This window comes from Numenius arquata, chromosome 2, assembly GCF_964106895.1.
Source record: "Numenius arquata chromosome 2, bNumArq3.hap1.1, whole genome shotgun sequence".
Lineage (NCBI taxonomy): Eukaryota > Metazoa > Chordata > Aves > Charadriiformes > Scolopacidae > Numenius > Numenius arquata.
The window spans coordinates 59,788,127-59,802,039 of NC_133577.1; the positions used below are offsets into that span (position 1 = coordinate 59,788,127).

The window sequence follows — 13,913 nt, forward strand, 5'->3', positions numbered from 1 at the left end:
TAGCCTCGTCTCAACATTCAGATGGCATCCGAACTATTCCAAAGTTCAGGAGTGTTTATATCCTTGGCAGGAGGTTCAAGGTCAGCTCTGTCAGTTTCTTCAGCAGCAAGATTTGGAAACTTTTAATGGATCCTAAAAAATAACTAGTGGATCTGAAAGGTGAGGCCAAAGCATGCGGTGTTTTTTTGAACAAATCATTTTTCCTTTTTCCTTAGTGCAGGTCAAACTACTTCACGTTGCAGGACCCCCACTGGTAACGTGTACAGACATGCACGCCAGAGGAAAGGAGTCGTATGATGTAAGAACTGCAGAAATCTACCGATACGCAACATTCTTGGGATGATTAGATCAGCCCAGGCACCTCAGACATCCGAGTACGGGGGCATTTACACAAGGTAAAGGGGAAAAACGGGAGACAATCTCCAGCTGTGAGATCAAGCTTTGGTGGAGGGGGAAGCTGGAAGTGAGGTGGCTGCCCCATGACCTGCTAATCCTATTTGCCCACACCTATTGTTTATTGCTCAGGAACCACTTTTGCTTTTACAAACAATAGGAACTGGAATCCTGAAATGCTCGATCACTGAAATCACTGGATTACTGGGGCCACTTAAACTAATAATATATGAATCTGCACTTCAAAATAAGTATTAATACCTACTGATTGCAGACCAGAAGATTTCTGCAAGTATAGAATCATAGAATCATTCAGGTTGGAAAAGACCCTTGGGATCATCGAGTCCAACCATCTACCCTACTCTACAAAGTTTTTCCCTACACCATGTCCCCCAACACCACATCTAAACGGCTCTTAAACACATCCAGGGATGGTGACTCAACCACCTCCCTGGGCAGCCTGTTCCAATGCCCGACCACTCTTTCTGTGAAAAATTCTTTCCTAATGTTCAGTCTAAACCTACCCTGTTGGAGCTTGAAGCCATTCCCTCTCGTTCTGTCATTAATTACCTGTGAGAAGAGACCAGCACCAACCTCTCTACAGTGTCCTTTCAAGTAGTTGTAGAGAGTGATGAGGTCTCCCCTCAGCCTCCTCTTCCTCATACTAAACAGTCCCAGCTCCTTCAACCGCTCTTCATAGGATTTGTTTTCCAGGCCCTTCACCAGCTTCGTTGCCCTCCTCTGCACCCGCTCCAGCACCTCGATATCTCTCTTGGATTGAGGTGCCCAAAACTGGACACAATACTCGAGGTGTGGCCTCACCAGTGCTGAGTACAGGGGGACAATCACCTCCCTAGGTGATTAGTATAGGTTAGCTAAAATTTAGTAGCTTAAAAGGTTTAACTCCTTATTTCTCCCTTATTTCCCCCTGTACTGGGCACTGGTGAGGCCCCACCTCGAGTACTGTGTCCAGTTTTGGGCCCCCTACCACAAAAAAGACATCGAGGTGCTGGAGCGGGTCCAGAGAAGAGCAACAAGGCTGGTGAGGGGTCTGGAGCACAAGTCTTATGAGGAGAGGCTGAGGGAACTAGGGTTATTCAGCCTGGAGAAAAGGAGGCTGAGGGGAGACCTTCTCACTCTCTACAACTCCCTGAAAGGAGGGTGTAGCGGGGGGGGTCGGTCTCTTCTCCCAAGTCACGGGCGACAGGACTAGAGGAAACGGCCTCAAGTTGCGCCAGGGGAGGTTCAGGCTGGATATTAGGAAGAATTTTTTCACTGAAAGGATTATCAGACATTGGAATGGGCTGCCCAGGGAGGTGGTTGAGGCACCATCCCTGGAAGTGTTCAAAAGACAGGTTGGCGTGTGCTGGGAGACATGGTTTAGTGATGGTGTTGCGTTTTGTTGTTTTGTGGGTGTTTGTTTTTGTCAGTTAGGTTGATGGTTGGACAAGATGATCTTGAAGGTCCCTTCCAACCTAGAAGATTCTGTGATTCTTCCTCCTCTCATCCTGCATGGGCTCTAATGTGTGTGCACTCCAAGTGACTGTTAAGTTTACAAACAGGAAAGCATTAAGTACAAACGCTTCCTTTTTACACGGCACAGCCCTGCAAGCTTTCCTTCACAGGGCCGTGGAGACGCCTGTGCCATGACCTGCAGAGACCACCTTGTAGGGTGAAAGGGCAACGTGGTCTTCACGCCAATATACTCTAATCTGCTGCTTTTCTGTTCAGCCAGCCAACAGGAATGTTTGCTAGTGCCAACCCTGCTGTTTGTGAAAAGCATGTGTATCTACTAGAAGCTGGACTGTTTCCACCAGCCCAGCTCACATGCCATCAGACAGAGGTGACTTTCAGTCACATTACTGACTAGACACAAATCAAAGACCCAGAGGTGAATGGTTCTACTCCCATTACCAGTATCCTGAACTATTTAGTCCTCCTTGTTTTGGATTCAAAGAGGCTTCCCACTAGTCTGCTGCATTTATTTAATTAAACTTATTATTTGCTATACTTCCTGTGATGAAGCAGAGACAGAATCATAGATTAGAAGCACATTTTTATATAATGCATTTATCCTCTGCAACAATGATGTCCTTTTAACCCAACAAACAAACCAGTCAAAACCCAACAAGCTAGTTTTCAAATCATTCCATATGTTTTTAAGCCTGTAAGTCATTCCGAATGGTCAGTTCTAAGGAATCTCTGTCCCTCTGCTGCTAGGAATCCTTCCTTAACTCAGAAGCTGTAACTGAGCGTGTGCAGTAGTATGCTGCAATATGGCAATACGAAAAGGAAAAAAAAAAAAAAAAAAAAAGCTCAGGTCATCTAGATAATCTTCTGTTTAGCAGCTATGTTCTGTCTGTTTTACTTCACATTGCATGGGACGTGACACACAGAAGATCAACTACCACATTTCAGACAACATCTGGTACCTGGTTACTACATGGCTTCTGCAGACATGAGCACACCTGAAGATGCAGTTTTATATAACCATTACCTTAGAAATGAAAACATCTAAAATTAAAAGGAAAAATAAAACCAAACTCCACTTGCCTTCATCTCCATCATCTCCAAAGGGGTAGAAGAGAGCAACTGCTAAATTGATGAATACAGCAAGGTTGAAGGAAATGCTCCCCCAGAGAGAGATGTGTCTGGAGAACCAAAAGAGGGGTGGATTATCTAGAATGGGAAGAAAAACAGCAATCAGTGGAATGAAAGCAGGCAGGAACTTATCAGCAATGGCCTCAATGGAATTAAAAAATACAAATTAATGAAGAAAATATGCAGATCTTTAACTAAAATAGACAAATATTAAATGTATGTTTGTCATAAAACAGAGTTTCAAGCACAGCTTTTAATCCGAAGATCCCAATACAGTTTATTATATATCAGAGTTTTGCCTCTGCTAAGATTTTAGAACTGGATCTTTTGCGAAGGCATCTTCTTCTGCCTCTGAAGATGTAGCCTCTGTGCATGGAGATAAAAAAATCAAGCAAACAGATTTTAGCACTCTGCATGCCAGTCAACCAGAAGACCCAGAATGAGTCATCCAGATGACCCATCTGGACCAAGCACACTGGAGATACTATTCAAAGAACAACAGAATCAGTAAGGTTGCAGAATGGCAGTATTTTCCCCACCTCTGTCAAACTAAATACATGTCATTCTACTTTGGGGAACAGGTAAAATTTGGTCTGACTGAGATTTGATTCTATGAAAGCTGACGACTTCCTGCATGATCCTCAGATGTCCGAGGTTACTTGCTGACAAACAGCTCTGTACTCATGCTTAAAAGGACTCAAATGAAGCCAGTATCTCCATATGTGAAGTGCTATACAAATACACAGAAATAGTCTATATCCCAAAGAACCTATAACCTAGTTAGAAAAGACTAAAACGGGAAATAGGGAAAAACAGGGTTAAGATTTCATATCCAGAGTCACATAAACGATTCCGCAAAATGGCTAGGAACAGAGGGTACCAAGACCCAGGCAAGCACTTCGCATATGTGACTGCACAATACATTTAAATGAACATTTAAAACAAGATTCTATGTTCAATGGTGTGAAGAAATTTCTAGCCAGAGACGTTTATTTGAAGACAATGTATTCCTATTAGTTAGATTTTAAAGTGCTGAGAGCCTCCTGCAATTACGCAGAACATATTCTTGACTTGCCTGCACCCAGCTAACTTTTTATAAACAGTAGACTCCTTTGACTGCGTATGATTGTCTCAGGCTTTAGTCTAAATAGAACTTAATTGTGATTAGGTAAATATTCAGATTTCATTGTGATAACCTAATGCTGTTGGCTCCTGAGATTTAAGCATTTGGAGCCATTGCAAATCACATGTGTCAATTTAAGCACTGCAGACTGCACGCTAACAGGCGCTTGGCTAAAGAATGAACCAAGCCTCAACGTGTATTATCTTTTCAAATAAAAAAACCCACATGGAAACTTGTGGGCAATTCCACTGATGAAAGGAATTGAGAAATTTCTGTTCTGAATAAAAATAAACCAATTTTCTTTGCTTATAGCATTAGGCAGGTCTGGTCTACGTAAGTGTAAGGCTGGGCTCTTTTATTTGTGTTTCTTAAGCAAAAACCACAGATATGATTTTGTTACTAGAGTAATTTTTCTACAATATAGTGACTTTTATTACCAAATAGACTGTGCAGATAGGGAGTTATTCTAGAATAATTTATTTTTCGACTTCTGGTCAGTTTGTCAGTACTGATAGGTTCTCACAGCACCACCAAGGGAAGTGACCCTGGGCCGACAGGATTCACACTGAAAACTTAGTGCTGCCTCCGAAAATTATAGCCTGGGAATTGACATTTATAAAAACTGCAACCAACATTCACGTTTCCATCAGATTAAGGATGCTACATTAAACCATATGGCTTTGACTATCCAAACTCCCTGCTGCTCTGACCACAGATCCTGTTTTTCGCTTCCCTCCTGATCAACTGCGTAACGCTGCTGGGAGCTGTTAAACAGCTGATGTCTGCCACCCCAGCAGCATCTGCATTTTAGCAATGACTGAAGTGATCACTCCCATGAATTTACGTATATATAAAAAATATAACTTTCTTCCTTATCCCTCAAGAATACTGTAGATGCTTAATTAGTTTGCAGTCTCGATTCTCTGCTCCAAAAGCAAATGGCAGAGTTGACAGTGGCTGACCTGGCAGGAGCTTCCCATCAACGGGACATCGGGAGCGGCAGTAGCCCCGTTCCCAGCGAGGACCAGTGGCTGTAATGCCCACCAGTGAACTAAACAAGAAACTCGGGGTACCTGGCTCGGCTTCAATGCACCCCCTCTTCAGGTCCCTGCTTTGATCTCTCCCCCACAATCTTGACTGTGCCTGTCAGATCTGCAAGCTGCAAGCAGCTTCAGGTGGTACATATGCCTCTCCCACTACCGTGGGACGTAGCCTAGTAGAGGCTTACAGACTGGGACATACTGCAGCCTAGTCAAGCAAGGCTGGTGTGAACTGGCAGAGGGGAACCGACTCCATGGGAGGTGGACAGATTTAAAGCAGCTGATGTTCTGGTGAGAGATGTTTATAAGTGACTGACATTTACAAGTTTTTTAATGGTCTTTTAGGAATCTGCAAACCTCAAATATGCAGCTACACATGTTTTTGTTAAATATTAGGGGCCTTGGCTTAATTAGGTGCAACTCTATTGAGTTTAGTAGAACTACATCCAATTCATCCATCCCTCAATTTAACTTTTAGAGTACAAAACATCGTCTTGAACACATTACTTATATTACTAGCTGCTCCATATTATGCCTCTTTTATGGTAGCATGCAAGTGTCTCAGCTGACCTATGCTCTCAAGCCCTGAACAGTTTTGCCTGTTGCAGTATCAGAGTGAGCTGAGAAAAGCGTATTATTAAAATGAAAGTATTTGGAGGCTTAAAAGCAGGTTTTTACTATTTTTTGAAATTGCAATACTTACTCCTAATTTTCTTTTGCCATTTCATCTCGTTGTACAGATCCTCTGTCTGTTGGAAAAAGTCATTGACTTTGCTCCCTTGTTCATCTCTCTCTGTTGTATTGAATACCCGACTTTTGGATTCCCGAGTGAGGAATTCACAAATATTGGGGACAGGGAAGACGATCTGTTCCATTGTTCTATCGTGGCGAACAATCTATAAATAAAATACACATTTTTTTCAGGATCAGTGACTTTCCAACCATTTTTTCATACTGTTCTTGTTCACAGCTCCACTTTTATTTATAAATTAATGCATAAATTATTTGAACATTACAATGAAGTTGAACAAATAAATCCTAAAACAAAGTAAAACTGCTTTTCTGTCTTCAAAAGTCTGCCTGAAAATAAGGTGGCAAAGATATGTCTCAAGCAAAACCTAGGTCCAAATTTCCCCCAAATATAAAAAATGTTCTAATTCAGAATGCTTGAATTTTGCAATAAATTGAAATCAATATTTTCCAGTAAACAGTGCAGAAGTTCAGGGGCTTTCTGCTCTGATTACAAAATTCTTTTCTCACCTTGAGTCTATTTAGAATCATAGAATGGTTTAGGTTGGAAGGGACCTTAAAGATCATGGAGTTCCAACCCCCCTGCCATGGGCAGGGACACCTCCACTAGAGCAGGTTGCTCAAAGCCCCATCCAGCCTGGCCTTAAACAATTCCAGGGATGGGGCAGCCACAACTTCCCTGGGCAACCTGTTCCAGTGCTTCACCACCCTCACAGCAAAGAATTTCCTCCTAATATCTGATATAAATCTCCCCTCTTCCAATTTAAAACCATTACCCCTTGTCCTGTCACTACACTTCCTGATAAAGAGTCCCTCCCCATCTCTCCTATAGTCCCTCTTTAGGTACTAGAAGGTCCTGTTTAGGTACTGGAAGGCTCCCCGGAGCCTTCTCTTCTCCAGGCTGAACAACCCCAGCTCTCTCAGCCTGTCTCCATAGGGGAGGTGCTCCATCCCTCTGATCATCTTCGTGGCCCTCCGATGGACCCCTTCCAACAGGTCCATGTCCTTCCTGTGCTGAGGACTCCAGAGCTGGACACAGTACTCCAGGTGGGGTCTCATGAGCGCAGAGTAGAGGGATAGAATCACCTCCCGTGACCTGCTGGCCACACTTCTCTTGATGCAGCCCAGGCTGTGGTTGGCTTTCTGGGCTGCCAGTGCACATTGCCGGCTCATGTTGAGCTTCTCATCCACCAACACCCCCAAGTCCTTCTCCTTAAGGGCTGCTCTGATATTTCTACAGTGAGGTAAATTGTGAGGGTGAACATGCTAAAACAGCACCTTGTTACTCCGATAGCACCAATATCTTTTCCGTCTTTATTTTCCTGCTTGGCAAAACCCCAGGTTTTGCATTATTTATATTTCAGGGCCTACCAAGTTATCGCTGAGCGAGTTAGATTTTATTGCATCTCACCGCACTGTCATCAAAGTTGCTTCCCCATTCTGATCATGGACTCTGCATTACTACAGATACAGAAATGGGTAGGAAACTCATCTTGACTCTTGGACCCGTGTCTCTGTACAGCCACCAGTGAAAAAAACCCCACTATTTGACTTTCAAATCAAACAAACGAGATACCCTCATATAGGAGAGCTATAGCTGAAATGCCAAACAACAAACAGGTTTAGAACTGCTTTCAAAGAAAGACTAGCAAACGTCCATTTGATACAGCAGGAATGCTGGGTTGAGTTACTCTTTTCCAGTCACAATTCTGCATTAAAGAACCTTCCCTTCTTTCTGTTAATTCATATTTATTATGTGAACATACCAAAAACACATCTGTCTTAAGTCATTATTAAGAGTAACGTAGTCAAGCACATTTGCACTGGAGATGAAAAATAATTGTGCTCACGTCTGCCCATTGGCATGTGCTTTATGAGAAAACTGAACAGCCAATTTTGAAGTGTCCTAAAGTAAATAGTTGTGTCTCAGGCCAGCAGCTGTGCAACAGGGCTATGTGACTAGCAGCTAACCTGGTAGGGCGAGTGACGGAAGCTGAGAGCACATCTTCAATTCTGTCAGGGACTAAAATGAAGAGCTACATGAAGCTATATGTGCTGCTCTGCGGAATGACATTTAAAACAGCCTATTCTCCCTAAGAATAGAGGCCTCCATATCTGCTTGAGGAACAGGCTTTGCAGCCGTGAGGTTTTAGGAGATTTCAGAAACTGCACCAGGAAGAAGCTATTTGCCAAAAGCAGACCACAGTGCTTGTTCAATGCCTAAATTTACAACCTACCCAGGTAACTCAGCTGATAATTGATAAGAGATACCTCAGGAGCACCCAAAATATTAAAATATGTTAAGAGGAGCACTGAGCTGTCCTCTGGACAATCTCAGCCATGGAGCTTCCATCTATCCTGAGGTGGGATAACGTGACAAGTTATCAGGCCAAAAGGATGGTGCGAAACGGAGAAGGACTCAGCCATGGCCTGTCTTGGTGGCAGCCAGGACGATAGGTACCTGAGGCGCTCACATCAAGACTGCTCTCTATGCACACAAGCTCAAGTCCAATGTTGATGGAGCCTGGGACCCCACTGAAGGTAAAATTACTGGCTCAGATTCAGACTGGGCCTGTATGCAACCATACCGTGCAGTTTTCATACTTGGCCCATTTTGGGCTTGATACAGTACTTCCAAGAGAGAGCCAAATGCCTCTTCTTCCTGCAGTCTCTCGCAACAGCTGCCTTTGCACCACAGAAATTCTTCTCCTTACAAAGTCACTAAGGACTAGAGACGCTACACACTAGGATACTAACTCCTGTCTCGATACCTACAATCCCACAAAATCTGTAAGAGCACAGGAACTGATATAAGCATTATGAACCGAAATACCTCTGTGGATCTTCATCTAAATCCAGTCCATGGCAGGGGTAAAGTTTAAAATAGAGAACAGATCTGATGAACCACGCCGAGCCTTGGTCTTTTAAACAAAAGCCATACCGAATGTCTACACTGCTTCAAAACCTCTTTGTACAGCAGCCAGACCTTTAATTTAATCAGTTAGCATCACTGGCTTTGTAACTTATGATTATTTATTTGAGTGATGTGCCATACGAGATTATTCTTGACTTCATGACACAGGTACTATCTACAGTCATTATTCCTCTAACAAAACATGTTTGGTACCACACAAGAAAGCTACTGTAAAATGATTATTTGGAGCCACTCTTAATATAGGTGCATTCCTTTTCCTCCCATAGCCAAAAGTGTATTTATTCAACCTTCTTCTCTTCATAAATAATCTACATCATTTGAATAAGCTTCACCGTTCAGAAGTTTAAAAAGAGGTGATACACCATGCACAAGATGCAAACTTGTCTCATATTCAGTCTTCTAGCAAGCAATTCTTTACCTCTATCTGTGCTGTATGATTGGCATAGTACCTCAAGGCTTCATCTCCTTCATCTGGATCTGACCCTGGCTTCAGCATCTGTTGCAACGTTTTATTGTGACGAGCCAACTAGAAAAAGAAAAAAAAACACCTGATTTATGTCCTGCTGCTATGTTTTCAGCTTTATCATCTCCACTTAACTAACATAAATCCACCTTCCCCCCACCTCCATATACTTACATGCTCAGCCCAGTGGGGCTTTCCACAGATAACAACAAAAATGTAATTACTTGAGAACAATAGAAATAATATAGTCTTAAAAAGTCAGCAGCAAGTCTTCCACTGAGATTTATGTAAGGCAGCTTAGCCTGCAGCCTAGATGGTTTCTGGAGGGCTCTTGACAAATGCCAAAGAATTAGACGGAATGCTTCTTTTCACTTAAGTTTATCCATAAAATGTACTTACCTCTGCCTAGGTAAGTACATTTACAATTACCATTATGCGTAATGTACTTACCTCTGACTAGGTAAGTACATTACATTACATTTACAATTAAATCTTCTCCGCGACTTCAAATGGCTAAACTGTTCTTCACTATGTTGCAGGTTGGTATTTCAGGATTGCCAAGATAACATCTGTAACTATCTCAAGAGGCAGCTGGACTGCAGTGGTGGGCAAATACACTCCTAACTGTCTAGTTTATATACATAGCATGTATGTGCACACACAAAACCACACAAATATGTATCTCTTCCTACAAACTTTTACAAATGATATACTTCACATGATTCATAAAACACATCTGTTCTTGTTGACTAGTAAATATTTAAAATGCTCGATAGCTGCATAAAGTTTAATGCTGAGAATGTCAGCAAATTGCACTCATGATGTCTTTTAGGTCGGTGAGAAACAAAGACTTAATGACAAGGCATGAGGAAAGACCACTAAAAATGCAATTTTCCCTATATCAGAGTGAGTGGTTTTCATCCAGAAACTCTGAGGTGCTTCACCCATTTTAAGGTGGGGGGAAACTGAGGCAGGAAAAGCAAGGCTATCTTTCAGCAAGATCCAGGTCTTAATCACTACACAGACATCACCACAACAGACTAGACACAGACATTAGAAATGAGGCAGGCACAGCACTCAAAATGACTGCAGGAAATAGGCTTTGAAGTGATGATCACCACAGGTGGGTTGGGATTTACTACATGAAATAGCACAGTATGTTGAGGAATTATAAAATAATTAAAATCTAGAAAAAGCGTGTCAGGGATCAAGTCTGAAAGTAACAATGAATACAAACATATATTGTAATAATCTAACCAGAAAGTGATCACACTTGTTTATAAGCTATTTGCATCTCTCGCCATCCCCCTTTTATCTAAGAATGGTGAGAGGGAGAGACACATATACAATTTATTCTATTTATTGATGTTCCCTAGAATCTACTGATCAAAATAAATTTTCTTCTGAATCTTCATACAAATTTATTACTTAAAGATGAATAATAAATGGAATATCCAAAAGCAAAAGAATAACAGAAAGAAATATTCAGGAAGAATAAATGTATTTCCTACAACTTCCTCAAGGATAGGAATCTGCTTGGCCCTGACAGTAGAGCCCTGAGCCAATGTAGCAGAACATCAGCCTTTTATAAAAGGGTCAGGAGAGATATTCAGGGAGACATGCAAAAAAAAAAAAAAAAAAAAAAAAATCACATGGGGGTCAACTGCAGAGCAATATTCTTTCTATCAATAACAGATTTCTGCCCTGAATGGTTACTCCTCTGTACCTGTACTTAGAAAAGGGCAAAAAATTCACCTTCTCTGTATCATTCATCATTCTGTACACTACTGTCACATCCTCTCTTATGTCTCTTCTTTAAATTAAAGCAATCCCTATCTTTCCCACCCCTCCTCAAACAGAAGACTCTTTGTGACTCAATTATTTTCCTTGTCCATCTCCAAATGCCCTTTACTTTAGCTATATCTCTTCCTTAAGATACGAAGAAAAGAACTTACTAGACAGAATGCAATCACACCCTGCCTGGAGTGAAGAATTAGTAGCATAACCAGAAGGAAATATATTCCTTTTTTTTATCTTCGGAAATACAGAGGAACTTTGCCTGTATCTTGACCCTTTTTCTCTAATGTCAGCCATTAAGATTTTGAGTTTTCTAATAAATGACAAGTCAAGGATGTATGGATAGTTATTCTCATATTAAAATTAAGTCAGTTTGGAGAAAAGGACACATATGGAATCAGAAATTTCCATTATTGCCACAAAAAACTTCGTTTATGAACATTAGAATTTGTGTACAGAATTGGAAATACCATTTGTAAACCATATGAAGCCTCAAGGTATTGCTTCCTGATACACTTTTAACTGTCCCTAATTTTTACTGTAAAAGCATCTCTTGATAAGTATCAGTAACACAAGTTCCATTGCCACATGGACTGGAAGGAAAAACTATCATCTCAGCCGTCTTGTGCTGTAACGGGACCGACTAGTACAGTGTGTTAACTTAACAGACTGCCGGTGGTTTGAGACAGCGATGATACAGTACGTGTTTTACTATCAGGTTTCATTTGAACAGCAGCCACATACTTCAAAGCCATGTGCATTCGGTGATCTTATATTATATTAGACTGTGCTTTCAGGCAGCGACTGTCTTGTGCTGACAGCGTGTACAGAGCCCAGCACCACACAGCTAGGGTTTCCCGACACTAGCACTAGACAAAACGATCTGAAGAACAGTCCAGTATCTTCTGTGCTAGCAAAGACACATCGGATATCACCAGGGATTGCTGACCAAGCTGGAGGAACTACAGCAGATTTCAAAAGGGAAACCTACCTAACGATGTCAGCAATAGTGCAAGGCAATAAGCACTCATCTGATCCCCCACCTCTCTGTATCTACTTACCTTCTGTAGTCTAGACCCTCAGACGGTAACCTCAAGGGCAAAGGTTCCATCTGTTTTCTGCTTGTATTGAAGTTCCTATGTGGGACAGATTCCTCTATGTTGCCACAATAATAAGTAGTGCTAATATTTCTGTATTGTCACGGCTACAACGATGAAAGAATGGTACGGACAGCAATCTGCGAAAGCTCAGATCTGAAGCAGAGGCCCACAGTAAGAAACAGAACAGCTTTAGAAATGCTATGTTATTTGGCAACCACAATGTTTTCTGAAGCTTTGCTTTCATGATCCTTCCTTCGCTCTGTAATGAGCTCAAAGGCTCACATGGGCAAAGGGGACTGTGTCAACAGACTCCTTGACCAGCACAGAGCTTTTTCTGAGACCAAAGGCTACAGCAATGAAAATAACCATGTAGTGACAAACCGTGAACCTAAAATATGGAAAGCCTATCCAAGCTGACAATACACCCTAGGTGACAGTCGGTGACTGGCATGTAGAAGCTGTGCAAGCTCTGAATGGCATTTTTTCATATTTAACTCCTGTGATGTAGTTAAGTATTATTTCCAAATTGCTGCACAAACCTTTTGGGGCAGCTAAAGGACAAGACACTGGATGGGCATGGACAATAGCAACTATAATGAAAAGAACAGTCCCACTTATGTTTGCAAAGCAAAGCTCAAAAATGCACGCAAGCATAACTGATACAAAAAATAACCCTCACTAGACCCTGACTTTGCAGAGAGCCCCCAAAAAAATCACCTCTGAGGAGAAAACTCTCTGTCAGTCATTCACTCACCCATCAACCATGCCAATGACAATATTTTAAATGTCAACACTGTATTTTACTACTCATCAAGGCATGCAGGCACAAGGAAGCAATAGCATACAATGGAACAGTGATTTCCAAAGAGGGGATGTGTAGGGCAATAGCTATATGAATAAAGATCCTTTGGCTTTCAGTCAGTTCCCAAGGAAAGGCTGTTGTTCATCTTGAAAGACTTTCAGTTCAAAAATTTAGAAAACACTGTAATAAAGCATGAGTACAAAACATGAAAGATTGAGGACAGACCAAGAACGCTGAAGACATTAATAAAGAAATAGTAGAGATAAATGACAAAATTATAAGTAATACTCAGTCTAACTCCTCACACAACACAATTATAAAATCAGATCTGCTGGTCATCTGGGATTCCGTATATGATCAGCAGCGTAGAAAACCGCAGCAGACCCATCTTTTGCAATTAACAATATGCGGATTTCCTGCAGCCTTTTTGTTATAAAGTCAAGATTTCCTTGAACAAAAATGCAGCTATTTAAATGTTCTCAAAGAAAAAGCGATTTAAAGCTGTGAACGTTCATGTCATCAGCCTGTCAATAACTCATTGAACCTGGGATACTAGATTGGTTTGCCAAAGTATGTATATACGTATGTGTGACCATGTGGAAAAATTGCCGGGAAAAGAGAAAGCAATCCTCCGCTTTTCATTATCTCTGTAAAACACAGACCCCCTTCCATATTTTTACAAGAACATGTCAGTCCCTGGTTGTAAGCTGTAAACTGCAAGGGTGTCTCTTCTGTAGCCCAGTCCTCATTGGAGGCACGAGGTCCAACCCAGTACACAGTCGAGACGGTTGTCAAAACTCCTGCTGATTTCACCAGGCTTTGCTTCTGGCCCAAAAAACAACAGGAGTCCACAAAATACAAGCTAGAAACAGCAGGCTGAAGACACCAAATTCTGTAAGATCTATTTCA

The 13,913-nt window shown here is 41.7% G+C and overlaps 1 protein-coding gene across 3 annotated transcripts in view; it reads right to left on the reverse strand.

Annotated features, from left to right (window-relative positions):
* The window catches only part of ITPR2 (inositol 1,4,5-trisphosphate receptor type 2), a 298,404-nt gene that overhangs the window by 48,082 nt on the left and 236,409 nt on the right, over positions 1-13,913 (reverse strand). For all 3 annotated transcript variants that reach the window (XM_074165726.1, XM_074165736.1, XM_074165717.1), the window contains 3 exons: positions 9,261-9,368; positions 5,861-6,053; positions 2,947-3,072 (listed from right to left, as the gene is read on the reverse strand). In XM_074165726.1, the coding sequence (XP_074021827.1) occupies positions 2,947-3,072; positions 5,861-6,053; positions 9,261-9,368 (427 nt within the window). The remainder of the gene's footprint in view (positions 1-2,946; positions 3,073-5,860; positions 6,054-9,260; positions 9,369-13,913) is intronic.